The 27,713-nt window shown below is 41.0% G+C and overlaps 1 protein-coding gene across 1 annotated transcript; it reads left to right on the forward strand.

Moving 5' to 3' along the window:
* The first annotated feature begins 1,844 nt into the window (after positions 1-1,844).
* Positions 1,845-26,951, forward strand: LOC118397320 (transmembrane protein 255B-like). The gene is made up of 9 exons (XM_035791966.2): positions 1,845-2,143; positions 3,225-3,367; positions 4,404-4,466; positions 12,073-12,162; positions 15,941-16,021; positions 16,220-16,305; positions 20,717-20,876; positions 24,281-24,397; positions 26,446-26,951. Exons 1-9 carry the CDS (start codon positions 1,978-1,980, stop codon positions 26,590-26,592), a joined length of 1,053 nt encoding a protein of 350 aa, XP_035647859.1. The 5' UTR covers positions 1,845-1,977; the 3' UTR covers positions 26,593-26,951.
* Positions 26,952-27,713: the final 762 nt, after the last annotated feature.

The raw sequence follows: 27,713 nt of genomic DNA on the forward strand, positions 1-27,713 counted from the left end.
CCGTGGAAATATATTCATTCTGACAATACTTTTGACCTTATATTCTCAGAGGAACAGGAACTCAAGCAGTTGAACATTTGAGGTGCCGGTACACAGCTCCTGTGAGCTCCTGCCAAGTCAAGCATTGTTCAACCACCAGAATTATGAGTAAATTACATAAAATCCTTGAAAGTTGTCAGATGACATCTAGTGGTCTTTTTGGGTACTTCAGATTATCCAGTGTATGATTATCTCCGCCCCCTGTTTGGCTTTATCACAGGTACAATATACAGTGGGGCAAAAAAAATATTTAGTCAGCCACCAATTCTGCAAGTTCTCCCACTTAAAAAGATGAGAGAGGCCTGTAATTTTCATCATAGGTACACTTCAACTATGACAGACAAAATTGGAAGAAAAATCCAGAAAATCACATTGTAGGATTTTTTTATGAATGTATTTGCAAATTATGGTGGAAAATAAGTATAAAATAAGTATACTAAATACTTTTTAAATATATTTTTTATATATAGCCCATAAAAAATATAATACAAAAAATATATAATAGAACGATAAAACTGTAAAACATGATCCTAAATATAACTAATCTACTTAGTGAATACCATTGGTGTTTAATATTTAGGTTTCAGCTTTAAATATCCTTTATATTTTTAACCACTTATTTATTTGACTAGCTATATTAATGTCTTTGTTGTAAATATTTTGGTGACGAACTGGTGGCATTTGCGAATTAAGTCTATAGTTGGAAGAGTTGGAGTGAATAGAAAATAATGCCATTGTTGATTAGATGCTTTGTTCATTAATTAGGCTATTTTCTCTTGAACTATATGTTTGATCCACTAGACATTCATGGACAATACAGATATACAAAATTAATACTTTATATGAAAATATTAGTTATTCAAGTATAAAAGTCCAAAGTTACCATAGATTGCCACAGATTACCTGTTAATTATCAAAGTGTCTGAAAATGCTGGTAACTTTGGTAAATTACTGGTAGTTTTGCAACCCTAATCACCCATCAAGTGAAAATTACATCCTTTAGATGTACTGAAAAATGTAACATTGTGCACATCTAGGTATTGCATAAGATATTACATACATTACATGACCCAGCATGACCAGGAACAACAACTCTGAGACTGAGACCTACTTGGTAAGCTGTACCAATTGGGCCTAGAGTTTTTCCCATTCAAAATTACAAATGCACGGAGAAAAAAATTATGCATGTTGACATGAACTGCAGCTTAGCTGAACATATTTAAAAATGATGTTTATTGGTCCACATTATTGCGTTGTATTACTCTGGAAATTATGAGTGTTTCTCCCAAACAAGGGAATTCAGCGATACTCATGTCTAAATCTAGTTTCTGTCCATGCAATCTCATCCATCTAGATTTATATGACAACTTTCACCTTTCCCGTGTGCTTAAATTGTACATTATCATATCATCTCTAAGACAGTGATTTTTCAGAAAGATTAATACAGAATAATGTAACACACGAGTACATATACAATAATAATGATCTAGGCTTTAAGCAGAACCACAGAGGAAAGTCGGAGAGCGAGTGGGTCACATTCATAATTAAAATACCAAAAAACAAAGAAACATCCACGACTAATAGATACATGATGTTGAATCTAAAACACATATAGGTTCATCTTAATTTTAGTTTAAACATCTCAAGGTATAGTAATGTAGGAGTGTAAAAAATAGCCCATGCAATTTCTCGTAAGATAAGCGTTTGTTTTTTTAACCGGACAATTGAATTAACCATAAAAGCATTCACAGTAAGATTCAATGACTTAAGAAGAAAACGCCCATTATTAGCCCAGTCCTTTTGTAACAAGTGAGCAGCGCATCATCGTAGCTGTAGCCTACTTGGAGCGGGATTTTACGCGTGCATATTTGGTAACACGTTGGCCAACCGTGCGCGCAATGCTCTTATAAAACATTTGAAGAACTCGATGCTCAACAGATGGTGCGGAGGTATTCTGATATCAGCACAGTAGACGTAGCGCATTGGCTCACTCAGGGATATTGTGGATATTATACTACTCCGTGGAGCATCCGTTTGGGGAGCATGACAACCGGAGCCATTCGGGACGCAGCGGATCGGGAGAAGCCCGCTCTCAGTCAAGCAGGTAGGCTATACTGCGAATTAGTGTAAACTACTGTACTTGAATTAGGCCGAAGATTTAGATTATTATTATTTTTTACTATATTATGCTTTGTAAATTATGACAGCAACAATTAAATAGCTTAGTTGAAAGGTTTCGTTTTGGTGAAGGAAAATGCAAGTGATTTTTGTCTGTGTACATGAAAACTATGTAAATTATATGCTTATTTAAAAACATTATGTGTGCAGAATTTTGACCTAGTTTATAATCCCCAAAGCAGCTTTGCCTAATCATTAATCAAATAAAGAAAATATGACATCTATTTGCAGGTTTTACCTTTCATTTTTTATGATTTTACATTGTTGTAATTTGAGACCTGCCAATAGAAAGAAGACTTACTGACGTGTAACTCAAGTATTGATTTCGTTAGGAGATTTTTACATGCACTGATCGCAAATTAGAATTCAGCCTAATGTGGTTATTATACTGGCTAATTATCCATTTGCAGACTTGGTAGAGCTGTTTTACATATGTGGAGTTATTCTCTGTCTGAGAGTTTTGAATATGTATTATCTACACTGCATTTTCAGTGTGACAGTAAGCACAATAAATTAGGCATAATATATTTTAAATGTTATTATTACCATCATATTAATAATCTATATTATTTTGAAAATAGTAAATCATGGACTGGACCATATTTGTTCCCTCTCTGTGCTAGATTCTCCGTAAAACATATCACTTTTTATTTTGTTTTTATCATAAATGGTCCCATCCAACATTTCCATGTGGGGCCCAAATGGGTTAGTGAACGGCTTTTCCTCAGGCCCCATGAGTAAAACCCAACAGGGACCCAAAACGTTTTTTTTTCCTCAGGATCCAGGTTGGCCCCACACGTGGGTATGAAGCCCAAAATGAGCCCACATAAAACCCAACATGGCAATCACATGTGGGGCCAACGTGGATACTGAGGACAAATCTTAGTGGGCCCCTTCTGGTTATCCTCCTAGGACCCCAAGTGTTAACCCTTCTTTAACTCACCTGGACAAGGTATCCATTATACAGTGAAATGGTATTGTGACTGATTATGCATCTGTGGGTTCAGAACTGATGAAGAGGAGGAACAGGATGGCGATATGGCTGGTACTGGGCATGCTCTGTCTGTCCCTGGTCCTGGTCATTCTGGGGATCTACACCACCACTCGCACAGAGAGCCTCAGCATCACCGGATACACCTCTGGAGTCATTGTAAGTACATCTTCATCATTATCATCATCATCATACTTATGTTCATCTGCCATTTTGTTGAAAATTACTCACTATACATATAAATGAACTATTAATAACAACAAACACATTTTCACAAATGTTCTCTCTTTTTGTCATAAAAAAACAACACAGACCTTAAGAAAATAAAGAAGTTGCAATGCCAAGAAGGCAGGTCTCCAGAAATTATTGACGGATGGGGAAACTGTGGTTTGTGAGTCGTTGTCCTCAAAACAAGATGTCTTCCAAATGATGACAATTAAAGTCTCATAAATGTTGTGAGAACAAACCCTGATCTTAAAGCACATGACAGACAAACAACATATATTTCAGCTGTTATTTGCATCACAGCCAGTAAATATTTCCAGTAGATTTAATATACATTTAAAGACAGATCATTTCCAAGTGTATAATCTCATTTAACCCAGAACTAAAGTCTTGTGTAATTGGTCAGCTGCTCGATTAAGTTGTGGGTCCACATGTGTTAAGAGATTGGATCAAGAGATGCTAGAACGAGACGCTCCACCTTCACTCTTTGCAAGTTAAGAATGTCCCCTTCCCTTCGGAAATATCAAAATATGCCAATAACTGCGAAATTGCCATTTGTCCAAATAACCAGTGACGAAAAACCCAAACACCAGAACTACTGCTACTCGTTATCCCACACAGCCCATTCCTTTCTGAGAGTTCTACGGCACCACAGCCATGTTGTTAACAGGTGCATTTTCTATTATGTCCATGTTTTTTAAACCTTGGCATTTCTTCAGCTGGATCACCGCAACTCAATTCTGATTTGTGGGTACATTAGTGATTCAACTGCACAGTTCATTGACACTTCCAATTCTGTAGTAGTAGTAGTCCACCAGGGGATAAACTTTGCGTAACAATAACATCAGTGAACGGAGTTGTTATTTATCTCTTGACTTTGCATGGCTTTTAATAGTGCATAAAGTTTTCTACAATAAGAGCCAATCGCTGGCATCTCTCTAACAGTGGCTGTTCTATTTGATCTCTGCAGTTGGCGTTTGGATCCTTCCTGGGTGTTCTTGGACTCTGCCTGGAGGAAAACCGAAAACAGCTGGTACCTTTCTACTACTTCTCACTCATTTGTCACATTTGTACTATCCTTCCTCCTGAATGGTCTCTCTCTCTCTTCCTCTGCTTATCCCATAATGTTCTTGCCTGATCCATCTCTCTCTTTCATCCTCTTGGTTATAATTGCATCCATGCACAGCAGAGATTGATTTGGGTAACTGCAGGCTGTGTGCAGGCTTTTTTTCCCATCCCAACACTATAACACCTGATTTAGCGGATAGTGGACCATTTGTCATGAATTAATGCACCGTGTTTACAGGGCTAATGACCAAATTAGTTGTTTTATAAGAGATTACTTGGGGATGAGTTTTGGTTTCAAAGTATTTCCATATTGCATCTTTCAGTTAATTGTCTTTTTTTAATCTGTCATAGAGAGTGGGGATGATTAAGAATAGCGAGTGGTGTGGTATCCAAGCCACAGCCACAACCTCTGTTTTGTGTAAAAGCCAGAAATATGGTCTGGTCTGTAAAATATAAAAGGAAAAACCCTAAAACTCATTGGATAATAGTCTTGAAAGATCTATTTCTATAAATATTTAAATAATTGCAGGCAGCTGTTATTTGAAGTGAAACATATGCCCTTATAATCGCTGCAACCAAAAACACTGTTTATAAGGTAGAATTCAGGGTTGAGCATTCCAATCTTTTACACACCAATCAATATAATACAAAATTAAAGAACCTGATCTTCAACCAGCTCAAGTCAACAGACTCAGCACGGCCAACTCTGTCTTTCCAGTCCAAACCACATCCCATGGTACTCTGTTCGGTTGGGTTGACTCTCCACCTCACACAGCAGGACTAGTCATTAACAAGTTAGAGAATATGGACAGAGTAGTGTGTGTGTGTGTGTGTGTGTGTGTGTGTGTGTGTGTGTGTGTGTGTGTGTGTGTGTGTGTGTGTGTGTGTGTGTGTGTGTGTGTGTGTGTGTGTGTGTGTGTGTGTGTGTGTGTGTGTGTGTGTGTGTGTGTGTGTGTGTGTGTGTGTGTGTGTGTGTGTGTGTGTGTGTGTGTGTGCATGCATGTATAGTGGATAAGGATATTGATTGATGTGTATGTGTGGGGCTTCTCCATACCATCCCATCTCATTTTATCCAGCAGAGGAAAACATTGTGAAAAAGGAGAGAGATACTGAGTGTATAAACAGAAAGCAACTTGTTAGGTCGAGGTAAGACAGGGAGATGGAGAGAGTGAGGGGACCCCAGCATAGAGGAGTAAATGTGCCTGGCTTGGAAAGGATGTCAATGCCTGCAGTGCACACACACACACACACACACACACACACACACACACACACACACACACACACACACACACACACACACACACACACACACACACACACACACACACACACACACACACACACACAAGAACAAAGAAACAATAGTTAATTAAAGATTCTTTAAAATGATTCCAGATGGGTATTTAGCTGTTGTTCTGTTATCAATACATTTTACCACAGTTTTCTTGGAATTTAGAAAAACTGTAAACTTTAGTGAGCTTGTAATATGAAGTAAAGCAGTCTGCTGCTAATTATTCTCACCTGCTAATTTCTGTGTCTTGTTACGGTTCTTGGAGTCTTATAAGAAATACAAATTAAAATCATAATAAATGTTAAAGAAGCCTTTTTAATGATACTTCAATGTAGGTAAACAGAGATGGGGGGGTGGGGATAGATAGTGTGGTCTGTCAGTTATTATTACACTGAACAAAAATATAATCGCAACATGTGAAGTGTTGGTCCTATGTTTCATGAGCTGAAATAAAAGATCTCAGAAATGTTCCATAATCACCAAAAACAACAACACAATGCCACAGATGTCTCAAGTTTTGAGGGAGCGTGCAATTGGCATGATGACTCCAGGAATATCCACCAGAGCTGTTGCCAGAGAATTTAATGTTAATTTCTCTACCAGAAGTTGCCTCCAACGTCGTTTTATAGAATTTGTCAGTACGTCCAACTAGCCTCACAACCGCAGACCACGTGTATGTTGTTGTGTGGACGAGCAGTTAGCCAATGTCAACTTTGTGAACAGAGTGCCCCATGGTGGTGGTGCGGTTATGGTATGGGCAGGCATAAGCTATGGACAACGAACACGATTGCATTTTATCGATGGCAATTTGAATGCACAGAAATACCGTGACAAGATCCTGAGGCCCATTGTGAGGCCCATTTAAAAACAAAAGCTATCTATTGCCAACAGATGCTTAGCTGTATTCCCATTAATGTGAAATCCATAGATTAAGACCTAATTAATTAATTTCAGTAAAACCTACCCTCTGTAGTGCTTTGCAGTCGGAGGCTGAGCAGTTGCCATACCAGGCAGTGATGCAACCCGTCAGGATGCTCTCGATGGTGCAGCTGTAAAATCTTTTGAAAATCTGAGGATCTGAGGACCCAAGCCAAATCTTTTAAGTCTCCTGAGGGGGAATGTCGTGCCCTCAACACGACTGTCTTGGTGTGCTTGGAAAATGTTAGTTTGTTGGTGATGTGGACACCAAGGAACTTGAAGCTATCAACCTGCTCCACTGTAGCCCCGTCAATGAGAATGGGGGCGTGCTCGGTCCTACTTTTCCTGTAGTCCACAATCATCTCATTTGTCTTGATCACGTTGAGGCAGAGGTTGTTGTACTTGCACTACACAGTCAGGTCTCTGACTTCATTATAGGCTGTCACATCGTTGTCAGTGATCAGGCCTACCACTGATCATCAGCAAACTTAATGACGATGTCCTGAGGGGCCATCGTGTTGAGGAAAAGTGTGGAGGATGTGTTGTTACCTACCCTTACCACCTGGGAGGGCCCGTCAGGAAGTCCAGTATCCATTTGCAGAGGGAGGTGTTTAGTCCCAGGGTCCTTAGCTTTGAGGGCACTATGGTGTTGAATGCTGAGCTGTAGTCAATGAACAGCATTCTCACATAGGTGTTAATTTTGGTCCAGGTGTGAAAGGGCAGTGTGGAGTGCAATAAAGACTGCATCATCTGTGGATCTGTTGGTGCGGTATGTAAATTGGAGTGGGTCTGGGGTTTCTGGGATAATGGTATTGAAATGAGCCATGACCAGCCTTTCAAAGCATTTCATTGTTACAGATGTGAGTGCTACGGGTCGGTAGTCATTTAGGCAGGTTACCTTAGTGTTCTTGGGCACAGGGACTATGGTGGTCTGTTTGAAACATGTTGGTATTACAGACTCAGACAGGGAGAGGTTGAAAATGTCAGTGAAGACACTTGCCAGTTAGTCAGTGCATGCTCGGAGTACCCGTCCTGGTAATCCGTCTGGACCTGAGGCCTTGTGAATGTTGACCTGTATAAAGGTCTTCCTTCAGCTGCGGAGAGTGTGATGACACAGTTGTCCGTAATAGCTGATGCTCCCATGCATGTTTCAGTGTTACTTGCTTCGAAGCGAGCATAGAAGTTATTTAGCTCGTCTGGTAGGCTTGTGTCACTGGGCAGCTCTCGGATGTGCTTTCGGTTGTAGTCTGTAATAGGCTGTGTTGTACACTGCTCAAAAAAATAAAGGGAACACTTAAACAACACAATGTAACTCAACTTCAATCACACTTCTGTGAAATCAAACTGTCCACTTAGGAAGCAACACTGATTGACAATAAATTTCACATGCTGTTATGCAAATGGAATAGACAACAGGTGGAAATTATAGGCAATTAGCAAGACACCCCCAATAAAGGAGTGGTTCTGGAGGTGGTGACCACAGACCACTTCTCAGTTCCTATGCTTCCTGGCTGATGTTTTGGTCACTTTTGAATGCTGGCGGTGCTTTCACTCTAGTGGTAGCATGAGACGGAGTAGTGCAGCTCATCCAGGATGGAACATCAATGCGAGCTGTGGCAAAAAGGTTTGCTGTTTCTGTCAGCGTAGTGTCCAGAGCATGGAGGCGCTACCAGGAGACAGGCCAGTACACCAGAAGACGTGGAGGAGGCCGTAGGAGGGCAACAACCCACCAGCAGGACCGCTACCTCCGCCTTTGTACAAGGAGGAGCAGGAGGAGCACTGCCAGAGCCCTGCAAAATGACCTCCAGCAGGCCACAAATGTGCATGTGTCTGCTCAAACGGTCAGAAACAGACTCCATGAGGGTGGTATGAGGGCCCGACGTCCACAGGTGGGGGTTGTGTATACAGCCCAACACCGTGCAGGACGTTTGGCATTTGCCAGAGAACACCGAGATTGGCAAATTCGCCACTGGCGCCCTGTGCTCTTCACAGATGAAAGCAGGTTCACACTGAGCACATGTGACAGACGTGACAGAGTCTGGAGATGCCGTGGAGAACGTTCTGCTGCCTGCAACATCCTCCAGCATGACCGGTTTGGCGGTGGGTCAGTCATGGTGTGGTGGCATTTCTTTGGGGTCCGCACAGCCCTCCATGTCCTTGCCAGAGGTAGCCTGACTGCCATTAGGTACCGAGATGAGATCCTCAGACCCCTTGTGAGACCATATGCTGGTGCGGTTGGCCCTGGGTTCCTCCTAATGCAAGACAATGCTCGACCTCATGTGGCTGGAGTGTGTCAGAAGTTCCTGCAAGAGGAAGGCATTGATGCTATGGACTGGCCCGCCCGTTCCCCAGACCTGAATCCAACTGAGCACATCTGGGACATCATGTCTCGCTCCATCCACAATGTAACTCAACTTCAATCACACTTCTGTGAAATCAAACTGTCCACTTAGGAAGCAACACTGATTGACACGTTGCACCACAGACTTTCCAGGATTTGGCGGATGCTTTAGTCCAGGTCTGGGAGGCGATCCCTCAGGAGACCATCCGCCACCTCATCAGGAGCATGCCCAGGCATTGTAGGATGGTCATACAGGCACATGGAGGACACACACACTACTGAGCCTCATTTTGACTTGTTTTAAAGACATTACATCAAAGTTGGATCAGCCTGTAGTGTGGTTTTCCACTTTAATTTTGAGTGTGACTCCAAATCCAGATCTCCATGGGTTGATAAATTTGATTTCCATTGATAATTTTTGTGTGATTTTGTTGTCAGCACATTCAACTATGTAAAGAAAAAAGTATTTAATAAGAATATTTAATTCATTCAGAATTAGGATGTGTTATTTTAGTGTTCCCTTTATTTTTTGGAGCAGTGTATTTTGAGACAGGCTTGAATAAGCTAAGTAGCCAATAGACAAAGGGTAGCATCATTTGTCTTATTCTCTGTAATAATGGTATGGGAATAATAATGCATTTCATTTTGTAAAGTGTTTTTTTTGCCTCAAACAATAACATTTTCAGTCACCATCTTGTCTGAAGGACAAGTGGATAGACAGGTTAATATATATTGTTTTCAAAAGTGTCATGGAATTAAGGCCTACATTGAACACCACTCATTGTCTGCTACTGTAGGCTGAATGATAGAACAGCTATTTCCATGTTAAAATGTTATGGGATGCATTTTCTCCATTTGATAGGCCTTCATTATGATCAAATAGCCACATTTGCCTACTTGACCACTGTTATAACTGTAACTTAAAGTGGGTACAGCCTCAGTGTTCACAGTAAATGCACGGCAGAAGTTTCACAACATTTTCAAAATGTTCACGTTTGCGCTCAGCAGACCTGAAGTTTGCTCAGTGCCCACATTTCTTTTGAGGGAACATTGGTTATAGGTAGGCTTGTAATCGTTAAGGATGTGAGTTTTTCCAGGATATTTTTTTTTTATTGGAATGGAGATAAGCACAGGCAAAATACTAGAGGGAAACCTGGTTTAGTCTGCTTTCAACCAGACACTGGGAGATACCTTTCAGCAGGACAAAATTGTTTGTCTAGCAAGGATCAACAACCAATTTCACAGAGCTTGAATAATGTTGAAAAAAATAATGGGCAAATAGTGCACAATCCAGCCGTGGAAAGCTCTTAGAGACTTACCCAGAAAGACTCACATCAGTAATTGCTGCCAAAGGTGCTTCTACAAAGTATTAGATATTTCTGTATTTTATTTTCAATACATTTGCAAAAATGTATAAAAACATGTTTTTGCTTTGTCATTATGGGGTATTATGTGTAGATGGGTGATTTTTTTATTTATTTAACCCATTTTGAATTCAGTCTGTAACGCAACAAAATATGTAATAAGTCAAGGGGTATGAATACTTTCTGAAGGCACTGATGTGGTTGCAGGCTCCAATGTACTGTAGTTCCTTCCAATTTCAGGCAGTTTTCTTCAATTTGCTGCCTACCCACTGGGCACAAATATAATTTCAACGTCTAGTTTTGATTTATATTTGGTTGAGATGTCAATTAACGTGATTGCAAAGTCATTTTTCCCCACCATGTCATTCGATTTAAGTTAAAAGTTGGGTGAAAAAAATATGATACTCCCTGACGTTGATGACTTTTTGCAATCAAATCAGTTTTCCACATTGATCCAACTTCATCAGATAGATTTTTTTTTAAAATTACATGGAAACAACATTGATGCAACCAGTTTTTGCAGAGTGGGTAATGAACACATCCCAGACCAAGCTTCCCGTAGGTCCACAAATCTTCCCGCATTGGTTTATTTTTGTCTGCTGGCGGCCACAGCTCCTTCATATTCTCTTTCTCTCTCTTTCTTTCTTTCTTTCTTTCTTTCTTTCTTTCTTTCTTTCTTTCTTTCTTTCTTTCTTTCTTTCTTTCTTTCTCTCTCTCTTTCTCTCTCTCTCTTTCTCTCACTCTCTCTCTCTCTCTCTGTCTCAGTGGGGATATTGTGTTAACACTGGGTGACATTTTGTTGAATCTACTCAGCTATTTTGGACATCATTTCACAGCCAGACAACTTTTAGGGCCCATGTGAGATTATCAGAGATGACCAAGAAAACCAAGTGAATCTCCTGAGTGGATCTGAGTGGATTTGTTGTTTTAAGTAGACTCTTGTACCAGCAACTTGGATTAAGATGAAAAATGTTCCTCGACTATGGAACATGATTGCTTATACTGTATTTCTCATAACTGATCTCAAGTTAGATGTTAGGATAGGGTTGCTGAACTGTCAGACAAGACAGAAACCAGTCATGGGTTGCAAGTAAATACTATTACGTTAAAAAAGGAAGTCTGTTTTTACTCAACAGAGCTTGGGTTAAATGGCACTGGGCACATAACATGCTTTTGACCATAAACAGTTGTTGTGCTTTTTACATGTGTTTCTCTGTGTTCCTTCATACTGTGTTTCTCTTTTAATCATATTTTAATCATCATCATTCCGTTCAACCTGCGTCTCTCTCTTTTCACTTGAGTTGAGTGAAAGTTTGCTTTGACACAGCTGTTTGCACTTTGTCTGACATAATGTCTTAAATCAATATAGGCTCCCAAGTGTGTTTATTGTAACAATAATTTGGTCTTTTGGGCACATGCTGGTTGGATCAACGTTGTTTCCACACCATTTCATGTGAATGACCTTGAACCAACGTGGAGTAGACAATGACGTAATGTTGGTGCCCAGTGGGATTGCTACAACCCACTTGGGAGGATATATACAGTGTACTGTCTTCCTAGTTTTGTTGTTGAACATTAGTCCAACTAGCATGTGCTCAGTCATGTATGTATGTTTCTATCTTTTCTAATAATGTCTTATTCCCTTTCTCTGCAGCTTGTGGCGGCCATTGTTTTCCTCAGCTTCGGGATCATTGCCTCCTTCCTGTGTCTGGTGGTGGATGGCGTCTTCATCGTTTTCAACGTGGTGAGTAAACGTTGCTGCTCCACGTGTGTCTTTCAACTCAACAGATCACAGGGGGTTTGAGACAATTGTGACCGGAAATGAAAATCTTACTTAAAGCTAATTTATTTCTCATTCAGTGTGAAAATAGCAATCTTAGGGGGGAAAACTCATTTATTTGTCATTTATTCAGTCAGTAGTAGGGCTTGATCTCAGTTTCTCTTCCCCTAGTCTCTGATCTTGATGTTGTGCATGAGAGTGTTTGTGAGAATAGCTGTAATATTAGTGTTCATGCATGAGTGTTCCATCGTGTGTGGATGGAGATTGACCCACCCTGCCTGTAATGTTGAAAGCAGTTTGGATTGAGTCTCACTCCCTGTAGATGAGTGTGGTCATGAGAGAGCGTCCTCTCCCATTTCAATGTGTCAACCCAAACGAAAATTTCACACAAGATCGAATGTTCCGTTTGCCATCCATAGCACAATATAGCTTCAATACTTGCAATAAACTTTAAACACATTTACATTTCAAAGTGGATCAATACATGGGTCTTCTGGGACACAATGACATTGCAATATAATCTTAATGTGTACATTTCGAGGGAAAGGCCAAGATGCAAATGACCCATGGTCCAGAATTGTGCCTACGTCCGTCTGTCCGTCTGTCCGTCCGCTCATCCGTCCGTCTGTCCGTACAGGGCGTCTGTTTAGGGGGTCTGTGATAATATGTAGTGGAAGGAGGGCTGGGAAACCCAGCAAGCAAGTTATTTTATTAGACCATTGATCCCAGCTTCAGCTAGGACTGTTTGCCTCTATCAAAACCCTATTAAAAATATTTAAAGAAACAGAGATTGAATTGTAAAATTCAAAGCACCAATAACACCTCCAAATGAACAAGGTTTGTCAATATGCCATGTATTATGTGTCTAAGTGAGGGTTTTCTTAATGACATTTTTAATTATGTAAATTCTGCATTTATTCTGTTTTTCTGTAAACTGTGAGCAAGAGTGAATATAGCCAAAGCAGACAGAAGTAAGTCTTTGTGTATAGCAGCCTGGTCTCATAGACTAGACGTAACATAATATGCTAGCTTTTGTCACAGAAACATTCCAATGCACTGTACAGATGCAGGATCTTAATTTGAGCATATTTGCTACAGCAGGAAGGTAATCCTGCAGCAAAAGGAAATGTAAATTATTATGTGGATTAGAATTCATCAACATTGTTGTGGGGGTTGATACATTTTTCATAAGAGAAAATTAAGTCTGAAATTTAAAAGTGGAAATTGCACTAAAAGTTTTACATTTACTACTTTCAGGAAGGTTCTCCTGCAACTGGGTGATCAAATAAACATCCTTCATATGTATGCATTCGGTACTTACAAATGTCAATAACAGAGTTGACTTGACTTGTTCCAATGTAGTGTCCAACTTGTTGATATACTTATCTACAGTATGTTTTGAACAGCGTAGTACATCACTACTATCTGTTTACAATGCCTGAGCAAAACCTGCAAAATTCATAACATATACTGTATATATATTTTACATCCATCTTCTGGTTCCAGTATATACTCAGTGGTGGGAAAAAATACCCAATTGTCATATTTGAGTAAAATTATGGATACCTTATTAGAAAGTTACTCAGGTAAAAGTGAAAGTCACCCGGTAAAATACTACTTCAATTAAAGTCTAAAAGTATTTGGTTCTAAATATACTTTAGTATTACATTTACATTTAAGTCATTTAGCAGACGCTCTTATCCAGAGCGACTTACAAATTGGTGCATTCACCTTATGACATCCAGTGGAACAGCCACTTTACAATAGTGCATCTAAATCTTTTAAGGGGGGTGAGAAGGATTACTTTATCCTATCCTAGGTATTCCTTAAAGAGGTGGGGTTTCAGGTGTCTCCGGAAGGTGGTGGTTGACTCCGCTGTCCTGGCGTCGTGAGGGAGTGTGTTCCACCATTGGGGAGCCAGAGCAGCGAACAGTTTTGACTGGGCTGAGCGGGAACTGTACTTCCTCAGTGGTAGGGAGGCGAGCAGGCCAGAGGTGGATGAACGCAGTGCCCTTGTTTGGGTGTAGGGCCTGATCAGAGCCTGGAGGTACTGAGGTGCCGTTCCCCTCACAGCTCCGTAGGCAAGCACCATGGTCTTGTAGCGGATGCGAGCTTCAACTGGAAGCCAGTGGAGAGAGCGGAGGAGCGGGGTGACGTGAGAGAACTTGGGAAGGTTGAACACCAGACGGGCTGCGGCATTCTGGATGAGTTGTAGGGGTTTAATGGCACAGGCAGGGAGCCCAGCCAACAGCGAGTTGCAGTAATCCAGACGGGAGATGACAAGTGCCTGGATTAGGACCTGCGCCGCTTCCTGTGTGAGGCAGGGTCGTACTCTGCGGATGTTGTAGAGCATGAACCTACAGGAACGGGCCACCGCCTTGATGTTAGTTGAGAACGACAGGGTGTTGTCCAGGATCACGCCAAGGTTCTTAGCGCTCTGGGAGGAGGACACAATGGAGTTGTCAACCGTGATGGCGAGATCATGGAACGGGCAGTCCTTCCCCGGGAGGAAGAGCAGCTCCGTCTTGCCGAGGTTCAGCTTGAGGTGGTGATCCGTCATCCACACTGATATGTCTGCCAGACATGCAGAGATGCGATTCGCCACCTGGTCATCAGAAGTGGGAAAGGAGAAGATTAATTGTATAGTATCAAAGGCAAATGTAATTGCTAAAATATACTTAAGTATCAAAAGTAAAAGTATAAATTATTTGAAATTCTTTATATTAATCCAAGCAGACGGTACCATTTTCTTGTTTTTAAAATGTACGGATAGCCAGCCAAATTATGCATTTGGGTTTAGTGTCCAGAGGCAGTAGGGATGAGCATTCAAAATGTAACGAGTACTTTTGGGTGTCATGGAAAATGTATGGAGTAAAAAGTACATTATTTTCTTTAGGAATGTAGTGAAGTAAAAGTCAAAGTTGTCAAAAATATAAATAGTAAGGTACAGATACCCACAAAAACTACTTAAGTAGTACTTTAAAGTATTTTTACTTAAGTACTTTACACCACTGTATACACTGAGTGTTCAAAACATTAGCAACACCTTCCTAATATTGAGTTACACTCCCGTTTGCCCTCAGAGCAGCCTCAATTCGTCAGGGCATGGACTCTACAGGGTGTGTAAAGCTTTCCACAGGGAAGCTGGCCCATGTTGACTCCAATGCTTCCCATAGTTGTATCACTGGATGTGCTTTGGGTCGTGATACACACGGGAAACTGTCAAGAGTGGAAAAACCCAGCAGCGTTGCAGTTTTTGACAGACTCAAACCGGTGCACGTGGAACCTACTACTATACCCCGTTCAAAGGCACTTAAATCAATTGGCTTGCCCATTCCCTCTCTGAATGGCACACAATCCATGTCTCAATTGTCTCAAGGCTTACAAATTCTTATTTAACCTGCCTCCTCCCCATCATCTCCACTGACTGAAGTGGATTTAACAGGTGACATCAATTAGAGGTCATAACTTTCATCTGGATTCACCTGTCTATGTCATGGAAAGAGCAGGTGTTCCTAATGTTTAGTACACTTAGTGTATATATATTTTACATCCATCATCTGTTTTATAGGAGAACTTTACAATGCCAGAACGATATGGAGTCTAATTGGCAAATGCTATTCAAAAGGGATGTGCTGGAATTGGATGGAGTCATTGCAGCTGTGTTTAAACCATACAACTGCAGTCTATTCAATTCTCTCATGCATTACGATATCATGTCTCTCTGTCTGTCCCACACCAGGATGTCCGTCCTCTGAAAGCAGGGAGATGCCAGTTTTACACAAGTGGAAATAGCTACATCTATGAGAATTACTATGCCTCTGTAAGTACAACTGCACGCATAGCAATATGACTTACTGTGTTAGCTATCCTGTCCAATTCTGAAAATATGTGTAGTACATACTGTCTGGCAGGGGGAAAATACATTTTAAGGGAGGGGTCTATCACCTTTGACTAATCTCTGCTTGTACTGTGCCTGTCACTCAATACTGTTGATTAGAGTGTCTGCCTCCTCTTGCAGGTGCCGTGCCAGGGTCTCACGGAGTCATGTACTATGAAGGTACGCAGTGGGACCTGCTACTGCTGCGACCTTTATGACTGTGCCAAGTGAGTCAAAGATGCAAATACAGTGCCTTGCGAAAGTATTCGGCCCCCTTGAACTTTGCGACCTTTAGCCACATTTCAGGCTTCAAACATAAAGATATAAAACTGTATTTTTTTGTGAAGAATCAACAACAAGTGGGACACAATCATGAAGTGGAACGACATTTATTGGATATTTCAAACTTTTTTAACAAATCTAAAACTGAAAAAATAACTTTATATACAGTATATGTGGTAACTCACCCCTCACATCATCAATGTGTAGAACTCACCCACCCGTGTGATGCTTGGTAGGCATTTTGTGCCAGAATGCTCTTCACACATTAGCTATCACGATGATTCTGCCCTATTTAAGCTGAAGTAAGCTCAAACTAGCACAAATGAGTGTTTAGTCAGGAATAGCCAGGTTGAATGGTGTACAGACCAACTCATCTCTCTTCCCACTGCCCTCATGAGCCATCATTCACTGTTCCTTCACTCCTACTACCGGTCTTTCTTTAACTTGTTGACCGGTGTTTTGGCTCAATGCTCTGCAATTTACTGCTTGCTTCTACAGCACCAAGTTGGTAATCTCCGGCTCGTATAGTGTATGTGCAGGCAGGATCCATACAGTGAGAAAGTCCTCTGCTTTCTCTCTGCCGTACATTCCTGCAGTCAGCATGCCAATTGCACGCTCCCTCAAAATGTTAGACATCTGTGGCATTGTGTTGTGTGACAAAACTGTCCCCAAGCAGGCCAGCATCCCGGAGTCGCTTAATCACTGTTGACGTTGAGACTGGTGTTTTGCGGGTACTATTTAATGAAGCTGCCAGTTGAGGACTTGTAAGGCGTCTGTTTCTCAAACTAGACACTCTAATGTACTTATGCTCTTGCTCAGTTGTGCACCGAGGCCTCCCACTCCTCTTTCTATTCTGGCTAGAGCCAGTTTGCGCTGTTATGTGAAGGGAGTAGTTCACAGCGTTGTACGAGATATTCAGTTTCTTGGCAATTTCTCGCATGGAATAGCCTTCATTTCCCAGAACAAGAATAGACTGACGAGTTTCAGAATAAAGCTCTTTGTTTCTGTCCATTTTGAGCCTGTAGTCGAACCCACAAATGCTGATGCTCCAGATACTGAACTAGTCTAACAAAGGCCAGTTTTATTGCTTCTTTAATCAGAAACAACCGTTTTCAGCTGTGCTAACATAATTGCAAAAGGGTTTTCTAATGATCAATTAGCCTTTTAAAATTATAAACTTGGATTAGCTAACACAGCGTGCCATTGGAATACAGGAGTGATGGTTGCTGATAATGGGCCTCTGTACGCCTATGTAGATATTCCATAAAAATTCTGCCATTTCCAGCTACAATAGTGATTTACAACATTAACAGTCTACACTGTATTTCTGATCAATTTGATGTTATTTTAATGGACAAAAAATGTGCTTATCTTAATTTTAAAAAATGACATTTCTAAGTGACCCCAGACCTTTGAAAGGTAGTGTATATTGGGAGTAGTGCCTTTCCTCAGCCACAGTGTGTTTTCTCACAGCTCGATGAAACCTTCGCTCTTACGCAGACATTTAGAAACAAAACATGCCAATTTGAAAAATAAGCCACTGGAGTTTTTTGAGCGAGAATTAAGACCACTTTCGAGTAGTAAGACATGTATAAAAGCAACAGATACCATTAATATGAAGGGGCTAGAAGCATCTTATATGGTGAGCTACTGAGTGACTAGGACAGGCAAGCCCCATAATATTGTGGAGGACTTCATTCTTCCTGCTGCCATGGATATGGTTGGGACAATGCTGGGGGAAAAGGCCAACAAAACTATACAGACAATTCCTTCATCAAAAAAACACTTTCACGACACGTCATTGACATGTCAGGAGATCTACTATCCCAATAGTGCAAAAGTTTACCTATTTTGTACAATAAATAAATATTCCAAACATAGTCTGGGACAGTTGTGGAATGCGATAGATCCCAAATTAATACAACCACTAGCATAAAAAAAAATGTGAGCAATGTGGCTGACGCAACAGATCAGAATGTTTAGCTTAAAATGTTGATAAAGTGTTAGTCTATTCCTTCACATTATAAGCGCAGCAATGTGCATATGGCAGTAGGCTATAAGCGCAGCAATGTGCATATGGCAGTAGGCTATAAGCGCAGCAATGTGCATATGGCAGTAGGCTATAAGCGCCAATATTCCAAAATGCAATCAATTAGTGGGAAAACACCATTCTCAAAAGTGACTGCAAACGTGACTGTGCATGTAATGTGTTTATTATAAAGGTGCATTTTTATGGTGAAAATTATCTTCCCCAAACTTGAAACTGACACACTGCCAATGTATGCCAGTTAGGCTCTACACCTGTTGTAAACCAGTTTCATGTGCTTAATGTTAAGACGTTATTTGGCCACTTCAGCTGCGATACAAACCTTATAAAAACATATAGGTATATGGGCTAGACTACATGAGGTGTGCGACTATGATTTGAAAAAATTGGGGAAAAAAGGCATGCGTTGTTTCTTGCCTGACTGCACACTAGCTGGGCATCATTCACAAGTGATAGGCTAATATTGTCAGCCTTCAGACTGTTCTTGATTTAATCTTGTTTTTACATATGCTAAATAATATATGTGTGAAATTTGTTTTGATTTAGAATGGGCCATTACTATGCACCTGTCTCAAACAGGGGCAGAGGCAAAAATACATGTCATCTATGCACTTAAAAAGCGAATGGAGGACGCTTTTCCCGTGGCTCATGTTTTATTCCAGCCAGGTAGGCTATACTCCTGTTGTAAAGAGAAGCAATTTCTTTAATATTAGGAAGTTGAGAAATAAATATAGTAGGTCTAGCTTATAGAAAACTGATGGGATCCACCTTTTTAATAGAGGCCATCACTCTGTTTTCTCACGCAATTACATAGCCTATAGAAATGTTGCGCAACATGAGCTCATGGGCTCTCATGAAGTGTGATTAGATTTTCAAACACATTTGCATTGATGTCAGAGTGATTAGAGGGACAATAGAGTGCAGTTAGCAAGTTTGGTAGCAGTTTGCAAGTTCGGTAGGCCACTAATAACCATCAGCAGCATCAGAGCTTGGAGAAGTCTAATTACCGTGTCTAAACGGTCACATGGAATTTGACTGCCGTCATGACTCGTGAACGCCAGTGTGGCGGTAATATGTCACCGTAACAGCACTAGTTGGGCCTCTTTGTATGTAAGGAGAGAGCAACATTTTCATGTGTTTATCTACAAAAGCACTCATGCAGAGACATCTTATGTATCTATCATCATTAATTCAATTTAGACTTACAAATGACCAAACCAGGCTTGAATAACACTGGAGGGCCCTTCAGTCTCCACAGAGTTGGGGAAAGCTGATTTTAGTTTTTGTTGTGCCCTTTATATGGATGCTCTGGGACCTCATTTATAAAACGGACTTACAATCCATTTTGATCTTAAGTATGACTTATGCAGAAAACCACATATAAGTAATTATTTATGAAACCTTACTTTGACGTGGAAATGATCTTATCTCTATGCCAAGTCTAGACTTGATGTAGGTGATTTTCCTGCTGGTTATGTATGGCGATTATTTTTATCCCTTGCAGTTTAAGGTCAGAGCATTTCTTTTTCACATCAGCCACAGTTCTGTCTTGCTGCCCCACCTTGTTCACTGCATCGCAACACACTCCCAAGCTACCTGTTTGGCTTTGTTTGTCAACCCACTATTTAGTCCACCGAATAACACGTGTTGCCTGTCTTCAATCTCCTCTACCATCGCCGTGATCTCGACTTCCAAAAAGTCTGCTTTTCTCTTTCTCTTTGGCTATTCCTGACTAAACCCTCATTTGTGCTAGCATTCTATACGGGGAAATCGCTGATTGTAAGGCACGTTCAGGTGCCGTCAATTCAAAGTTAATTTGAGATTTATAGATCACGTGCGTAAGTTACAAATGGGCTTCTTAGAAGCTGCGTAAGCAAGCTTTTTTATGCTCAGTATGTTTTATGAATCCAACGTAAGCACACAGTCGGAAATGATGTTACGACTAACTTCAAGTATAAATCTGAGAACATTTTTATAAACGAGGCCACTGGTCTCACTTGGTGCGTTCAGAGTAATGACCTCTATGTTGATGAATGTGTATTTTTCTTAATATGTTTTGTAATTTTGTATATTGTATCTGAAAAAGAGACCCTCGTCTCAGTTTGACTTCCCTGTCAAAATAAAGGTTAAATAAAAAACAATGGTCTGCGAGAACTCCTGGTCCTGCCCAACTCATTTCATACTAGCTTAATAGTATAGCTTTATAAAGTAGCCTAATGTTATTCTATGAATGGCATATTGATAGCATAAATATAATAATATTGTTAAAGGATTTGTTGTTAGTGACATTCTGTTGTCCTGTCTTGTAGTGGGGGCTACATGAACAACTACTATGAGTTTGTGGGTGTGCGGAGCTGCGGGGACGTGCTGTCCCTGTACGTGTTGATCTGGGTGCTGATCAGCCTCAACCTGGTGGCCTTCTTCCTGGGTATCCTGACCACTGCTGTGCTGGGAAGCATCAAGGACCAGGTGAGAGAGACAGGCTGTGGCTAAAATTGCACGCAAATGTACTTGTGCAATGCTTAAAGGTTTGTGGTGTACTATCAGGAGTCTTAATCAGTACTTGCAGTTAAATCATATCCAGATTTGATTCCATATTGTATTAAACCTGGAGAAAGGGGATTGGGAAAAATTGTTGGGTGCGGGACACGGCCCGCCTGTAGTGGAGCTCTCCACTGCAGTGGAGCTGAACCATCAGCGCCTTTCTCCTGCACTGGCTAACTGTAGCTGTCCATGGTTCTGAAATACTTTGCCGTGTTATTTATATGGGTACATTCCTCGGGCTCACGGGTTAATATTGGGCTTGATTCAATCCGTAGCGCTGAAGGTCTGTGCTGTAGCGCGATTGAAATTTCAAGATAATTTTCGATTGAGCCGACATACCATAAATGCAGCACGCGGGAACATTGCCTTTAAATTTCTATCGCGCTGCAGCGCAGGTCTTCAGCTCTACGGATTGATTCAAGGGTATACTTTGTTATTCATTATAGGGACATTTTAGGGAAATTACACTCCAAATTCAAAGTTTCTCAGATCTTTTCAGGTTGTAGACCTGCACCAGGCTGGGAAGACTGAATCTGCAATAGGTAAGCAGCTTGGTTTGAAGAAATCAACTGTGGGAGCAATTATTAGGAAATGGAAGACATACAAGACCACTGATAATCTCCCTCGATCTGGGGCTCCATGCAAGATCTCACACCGTGGGGTCAAAATGATCACAAGAACGGTGAGCAAAAATCCCAGAACCACACAGGGGGACGTAGTGAATGACCTGCAAAGAGCTGGGACCAAAATAACAAAGCCTACCATCAGTAACACACTACGCCGCCAGGGACTCAAATCCTGCAGTGCCAGACGTGTCCCCCTGCTTAAGCCAGTACATGTCCAGGCCCGTCTGAAGTTTGCTAGAGAGCATTTGGATGATCCAGAAGAAGATTGGGAGAATGTCATATGGTCAGATGAAACCAAAATATAACTTTTTGGTAAAAACTCAACTCGTTGTGTTTGGAGGACAAAGAATGCTGAGTTCCATCCAAAGAACACCATACCTACATGGGGGTGGAAACATCATGCTTTGGGGCTGTTTTTCTGCAAAGGGACCAGGACAACTGATCTGTGTAAAGGAAAGAATGAATGGGGCCATGTATCGTGAGATTTTGAGTGAAAACCTCCTTCTATCAGCAAGGGCATTGAAGATGAAACGTGGCTGGGTCTTTCAGCATGACAATGATCCCAAACACACCGCCCGGGCAACGAAGGAGTGGCTTGGTAAAAGACATTTCAAGGTCCTGGAGTGGCCTAGCCATTCTCCAGATCTCAACCCCATAGAACATCTTTGGAGGGAGTTGAAAGTCTGTGTTGCCCAGCAACAGCCCCAAAACATCAATGCCCTAGAGGAGATCTGCATTGAGTTATGGGTCAAAATACCAGCAACAGTGTGTGAAAACCTTGTGAAGACTTACAGAAAACGTTTGACCTCTGTCATTGCCAACAAAGGGTATATAACAAAGTATTGAGGTAAACCTTTGTTATTGACCAAATACTTATTTTTCACCATAATTTGCAAATAAATTCATTAAACATCCTACAATGTCATTTTCTGGATTTTTTCCCCCTCATTGTGTCTGTCATAGTTGAAGTGTACCTATGATGAAAATTATAGGCATCTCTCATATTTTTAAGTGGGAGAACTTGCACAATTGGTGGCTGACTAAATACTTTTTTGCCCCACTGTATGTGCCTTCTCAACCTCAAATTAATGGAAAACATAAGCACAACAAATCTGGAAGTTACATTTATTTAATTTTATTTAACCTGTATTTAACTAGTCAAGTCAGTTAGAATAAATTCTTATTTCCAATGACGACTTAACCTGGACGAAGCTGGGCCAATTGTGTGCTGTCCTATGGGACTCCCAGTCACGTCCGGTTGTGATACAGCCTGGAATCTAACCAGGGTCTGTAGTGACGCCTCTAGCACTGAGAGGCAGTGCCTTAGACTGCTGCGCCACTCGGGAGCCCAGAGTGCTTATCTTTTCCATTTGATCGAGATGAATCTACAAAAGAGATGACCTGGGACATGGACTTATCCCAATAGAAGACCTCTGAGATCTGAAAACACAACTCACTTTAAGTGCTTTATGTGTTTGAAGCCCTATTCCCTATTATAGTGCACAACTTTTGACTCGAGCTATGAAGGATCTAGAGTATCGGTTCCTTTAAGTGAGTGGAGGAAAATTGCATAACTGTTACTTGATTGCACCTATAGTGCTATTGATGAGACTGGTGTTGATACAGTAGAGTACAGTGAGTCCATACAAGGTGTACCGTGTTCCAGAGGAGTGTCGGTGAAGCCTCCGTTGAGGACAAACACAGCAAGAGATAGTTGTGGAGAGTATCAGAGGTATCAAATTACAGACAATCTCCCAGATGATGTATCAGGAGGACTCCTATGGACATATGGTGTCAAGATGGAACAGTGTGAGCCGGTAGTGGTGTGGGCCGGGAAGCCGTTAAACTTTACAAGACCTTCTGCTATCATTGTTCTTCTGCTATGAAATCGTCCAAATACTGTCAGTGTTGTTTTTAGCCTGCCTGGAGTGCCAGATGTGCAGGGTTTACAGTTTTGGAACTATTTTATCGGTCCATTAAGCCAGGCATGCTCAATCAAGCACAGATCAAGTATTTACAATCTTTTTTGAACCCAGGTCTGTCTGCTATCATATCCGAGCAAAGCTTTGAAGGAGTGGATGGGGGTTGGGAAAGACATATTCATACCTTTCTGATGATCAAATCGAATACAAATGTGTGTCTTTTAGTTTCCCGGCAATCCAGATTAGAAATGTCATGACTCACTTAAGAGGAAAGAAAGATATCTCTCTGGCGATCATCCTGTGTTAAATGTCCCCAGTAGAACCAGAACAGCTAACCGGCCCTGATTGAATTAGAAGAAGGAGCTTATGTTCTGTGTTGTGGCACGATAGAGCTGGGAGACACAGCAGGGCATAGCCCAGGAAGACACACATCAACGTCAGAGATAATTGTTTCTTGGAAATCTGAGCTCTCCCCTTCCACCCCAGGATCCCCCAACCCTTCCTGTCTTATCCAAATAACACGGCATCGCTATAAATCTCTCTCCCCACCACTTCTGGTTGATGAGCAGCGTGTCAGGGTGTGTGTGTGTGAACAAGTGGTTGTCTGTGCGTTTGTGTTGGGGGGGTTCATCCATGTGGCAGACTACTGATGCCAGACCAGGTGACAACATAATTTCAGATATCCTGTGTATTTCAGAATACACACAAGAGGATCACAACACATTTCACAACATTCCAAAATGTGTTTGTGTGTGTCTCTCTTTGTGTATGTGTTTGACAGAGGAGCAGCTCAGTGACCCTGCTGTCATCTCATCTCTCAGAAGGTGGATGTCTTTCCTCCGCCACTGCCCCCCTGCTGATGGACAACACCAACAAAGGACACCAACACCTCTACCCGGTCAGTCTCACACACACACACACACACACACACACACACACACACACACACACACACACACACACACACACACACACACACACACACACACACACACACACACACACACACACACACACACACACACACACTCGTAATTCTGTTTGCTCACACCCTCCACTCCTGTTAGTATTGGAACAGATAAGAGCAAAACCCACTGGGTAAGTGCCAAAGCATCTCTCACAGATATTGAACACATAAAAAAACTACATCCACATGAATTGCATGATAAACACATCATGAAACCTATTTATTGCAAAACACAACGATAAAATTGCTGCTTCCACTGAATCTTCAGTGTTGAAGTGACTTTTACTGTAAAAAGTGTGTCCCTATCCCTAACCCTGCTTGCCTACCCACACAGGTAAGGCTCATGACACACAGTTGCTGTTTCCATATAATGAATCGGACCCATTTCTCTGCTATGATTTTACTAGATCAATTAAGCCCAAGACTGAAGCGGAGGTTGTAGAAATAAATCATTGCCATCCTGGATAAACCTTGTATCTCCTTGTAACCTTTTAGTTTTTTTTTCAAGCGAATGACTACTTTCAATGTGTGTAAAAAAAAAAACAGAAACAAAAATGTGCAGTGAAAGTTTAATGACTTTAAGACCAATCAAAGTCACTCCAAACACCTTGTGAATATCCGGGACTGTATGGTCATCCATCTGAAAATATATTTAACTAATCAGTTTGTGAAAAGTTTTCTTTTTGGAGATACAGGGCTCTATATCATAATACATCTAATGCAATGGTAGATCTGGCAGTAGCATTATAAGTTTGTGTGTCCGATTGTATTTTTTAATTTTCACAATCAGAATGATGGGCGCAGTAGCTAACGGGCTCGAGTTTTGGTAAGTAAACAAGTTGTGGGTGTGTCGAGGCTTGGCCACTCACTGGCCAATCAGAAAAAATAATAATATCCAATATAAAGAAAAAAACGGGAATGTCTATTGACTTAACCAATTGCATTACCGCTAAGACCAGAGTCTTAAGTATCACCAGTAGCACTGCTTGAAATTGGCACACCTCAAATATCTCCACTCCTGCCACAGAGCAAGCAAGTTAATATAAGAAGGGTAAAATACCAACGCTGGTGCAAGGGTTGGAAAATAGAGTCTGCCAAGGTTTTTCCAGGACGCCAAATATGTACAATGCATTTGGAAAGTGTTCAGACCCCTTGACATTTTCCACATTTTGTTACGATACAGCCTTATACTAAAATGGATGAATCCCCCCCCCATCGATCTACACACACTACCCCATAAGGACAAAGCAAAAACAGATTTTCTGAAATGTTTGCAAATTTATAAAAAAATATAATTAAACAAAAAATCACATTAGTTTCATAGACCCTTTCAATCAGTACTTTGTTGAAGCACCTTTGGCACTGATTACTGCCTCGAGTCATCTTTGGTATGACTCAGCTCCCTCTACCATCCCATATTGTCCTGCTGCCCTCCCCTCCTCTGCCCACCGTCTGTCTACCTTACCCTCTTATTAAAACCCAGCTTTGCAACTACTGGCTGCTGGAAAGACAGAAAGCACCAAGTAGCCCTAGTAGATTATACCAGGCTCATGCATCCAACCATTAAACCCCCAGAAAACAAGAACTTGTCTGAGAAACATTAGACCTACCTCCATTTGGAATCTAATATTTTTATTTGGAATCTTTTAAACTTTTTTTTCTTTCTTATCCTTTGTCCACTCAAAGAGGTGATGTTCAAAGCCTGCTGTTTGTAATTATTCCCAAGTTTAGTGCAGTTACAAATAGAACAATATTGTTTTTCCCTAAAATTAAGATTAGTTTGATTTGGCATCTATTTATTTGGCATCTATTACGTTTATTTGCTTATCCATTCAAACTGGTCATGGGTTTCAATTCAAAATATTTTTGTAACCATTCTTTACCGAGAGGTAGAGTGTAGTTATAAATTAGCAAATGGAACAATACTGTTTAGCTGAATCCAACTAAGCTTGTGTTTTCTGTTCTGTTCCGTCTTTCAGAGAGCCTCCTTATACTTTACCCCAGTAGCGGGGAAGGAGTTCCCCCAGAGTGATCCATCAGTACCCCTCCATCCCGATCCCAACCCCCCTCCCTTCGCCCCGCTCTATAACCTGCTGCCCTACAAACCACAGAGCTTTTCTGTCTGAATGAACCTCCCTATTCCAGCGTTCCGTTGCCAACTTGTCATACAACTAGGGCCAGGTGTTTCCTCCAGGCACTCCTGGCCCTAGACATGACAGTCATAAGACATCCAATCTGTATTTTGGAGTTTATTTTAGAATAGTTGTTGGGTATGGTGTAAAATGTCTGTATATGAAATGTAAATACGTTGAGCTATTTCAAATGATTTGTCAATTATTTTGGTCTTATGATGTGCATTCTACAAACGAGTGAAAAGGCTCATTATTTAAGACCTTTTGTGAAATGTGTGGTTTGACAAAATACATGTACTTTTTTTATACATCTTAAAATCAACTGTATCTGCTAATAAAGTAATAACAAGTCATGTTAAGTCTTTTTTTTCTGATTAAATTAACTAATGGACCGACAGCCATACTGTTCTAGGTTCTTCTGGGCTTCATTAGAGATGCTGCTTGATGTTGCCTGCCTGGCCTCTTCATTGCCGTAACATTGTTGACCTTTATTTCATTAGGGCCCAAAACTCATTAAGTAATAAGAACTTTGTTCTTTCTTTGAGCCCAATAGGCATAGAGGGGGATGTGCCCGGAAGTATCAAGCCCGTAGCCAATCAATGCATACCTCACAAACTGAAGCTTCTGTGTGTTTTTTCTTCCTTCTTTAGACATGTTGTTTGCAATGTGCTTCCCCTGGTTACAGAAACACAAGGTACAGAGCTGAGACAATTCTCCAAAATTCCCCAAGATGTCCCCTCCAATTGAGACAGACATACTCACACACATACACCTTTGATTTTAAGGAGCGAAGACAGATTCATAAAACGTTCCACTCGTGAGGGCTAAAAACCAATAAACCCAAAATCCAAATGTAATTTACTTGCACAATTCCACTTGAAACAACTGTGGAAATGTCCAAACAGAAGATGGATGGAGTAATTATCTGGGGTTTTTCTTTCCAAATAAAAAAACCTCTTTCCTCACCAGGGTTCAAAGAATTCCGCAGGACAAAAATAAAACACAAGAACATTGGTTTAGACTCCTCCCATTCTCAGGCAACTGTGAAAACCTTGGTTCAAATACTATTTGAAATCTTTCAAATACTTTGCATGTTTGCTTTAGCCTGCCTGGAG

Source organism: Oncorhynchus keta, chromosome 18 (assembly GCF_023373465.1).
Source record: "Oncorhynchus keta strain PuntledgeMale-10-30-2019 chromosome 18, Oket_V2, whole genome shotgun sequence".
In the NCBI taxonomy this organism is placed as follows: domain Eukaryota; kingdom Metazoa; phylum Chordata; class Actinopteri; order Salmoniformes; family Salmonidae; genus Oncorhynchus; species Oncorhynchus keta.

Bases quoted from the DNA above. Each gene is read 5' to 3' on its own strand.
- LOC118397320 (XM_035791966.2), top strand. From the start codon at position 1,978: ATGGTGCGGAGGTATTCTGATATCAGCACAGTAGACGTAGCGCATTGG. The intron at 2,144-3,224 runs GTAGGCTATACT...CTGTGGGTTCAG, and splicing joins GCCCGCTCTCAGTCAAGCAG to AACTGATGAAGAGGAGGAAC. The intron at 24,398-26,445 runs GTCAGTCTCACA...TCCGTCTTTCAG, and splicing joins GACACCAACACCTCTACCCG to AGAGCCTCCTTATACTTTAC.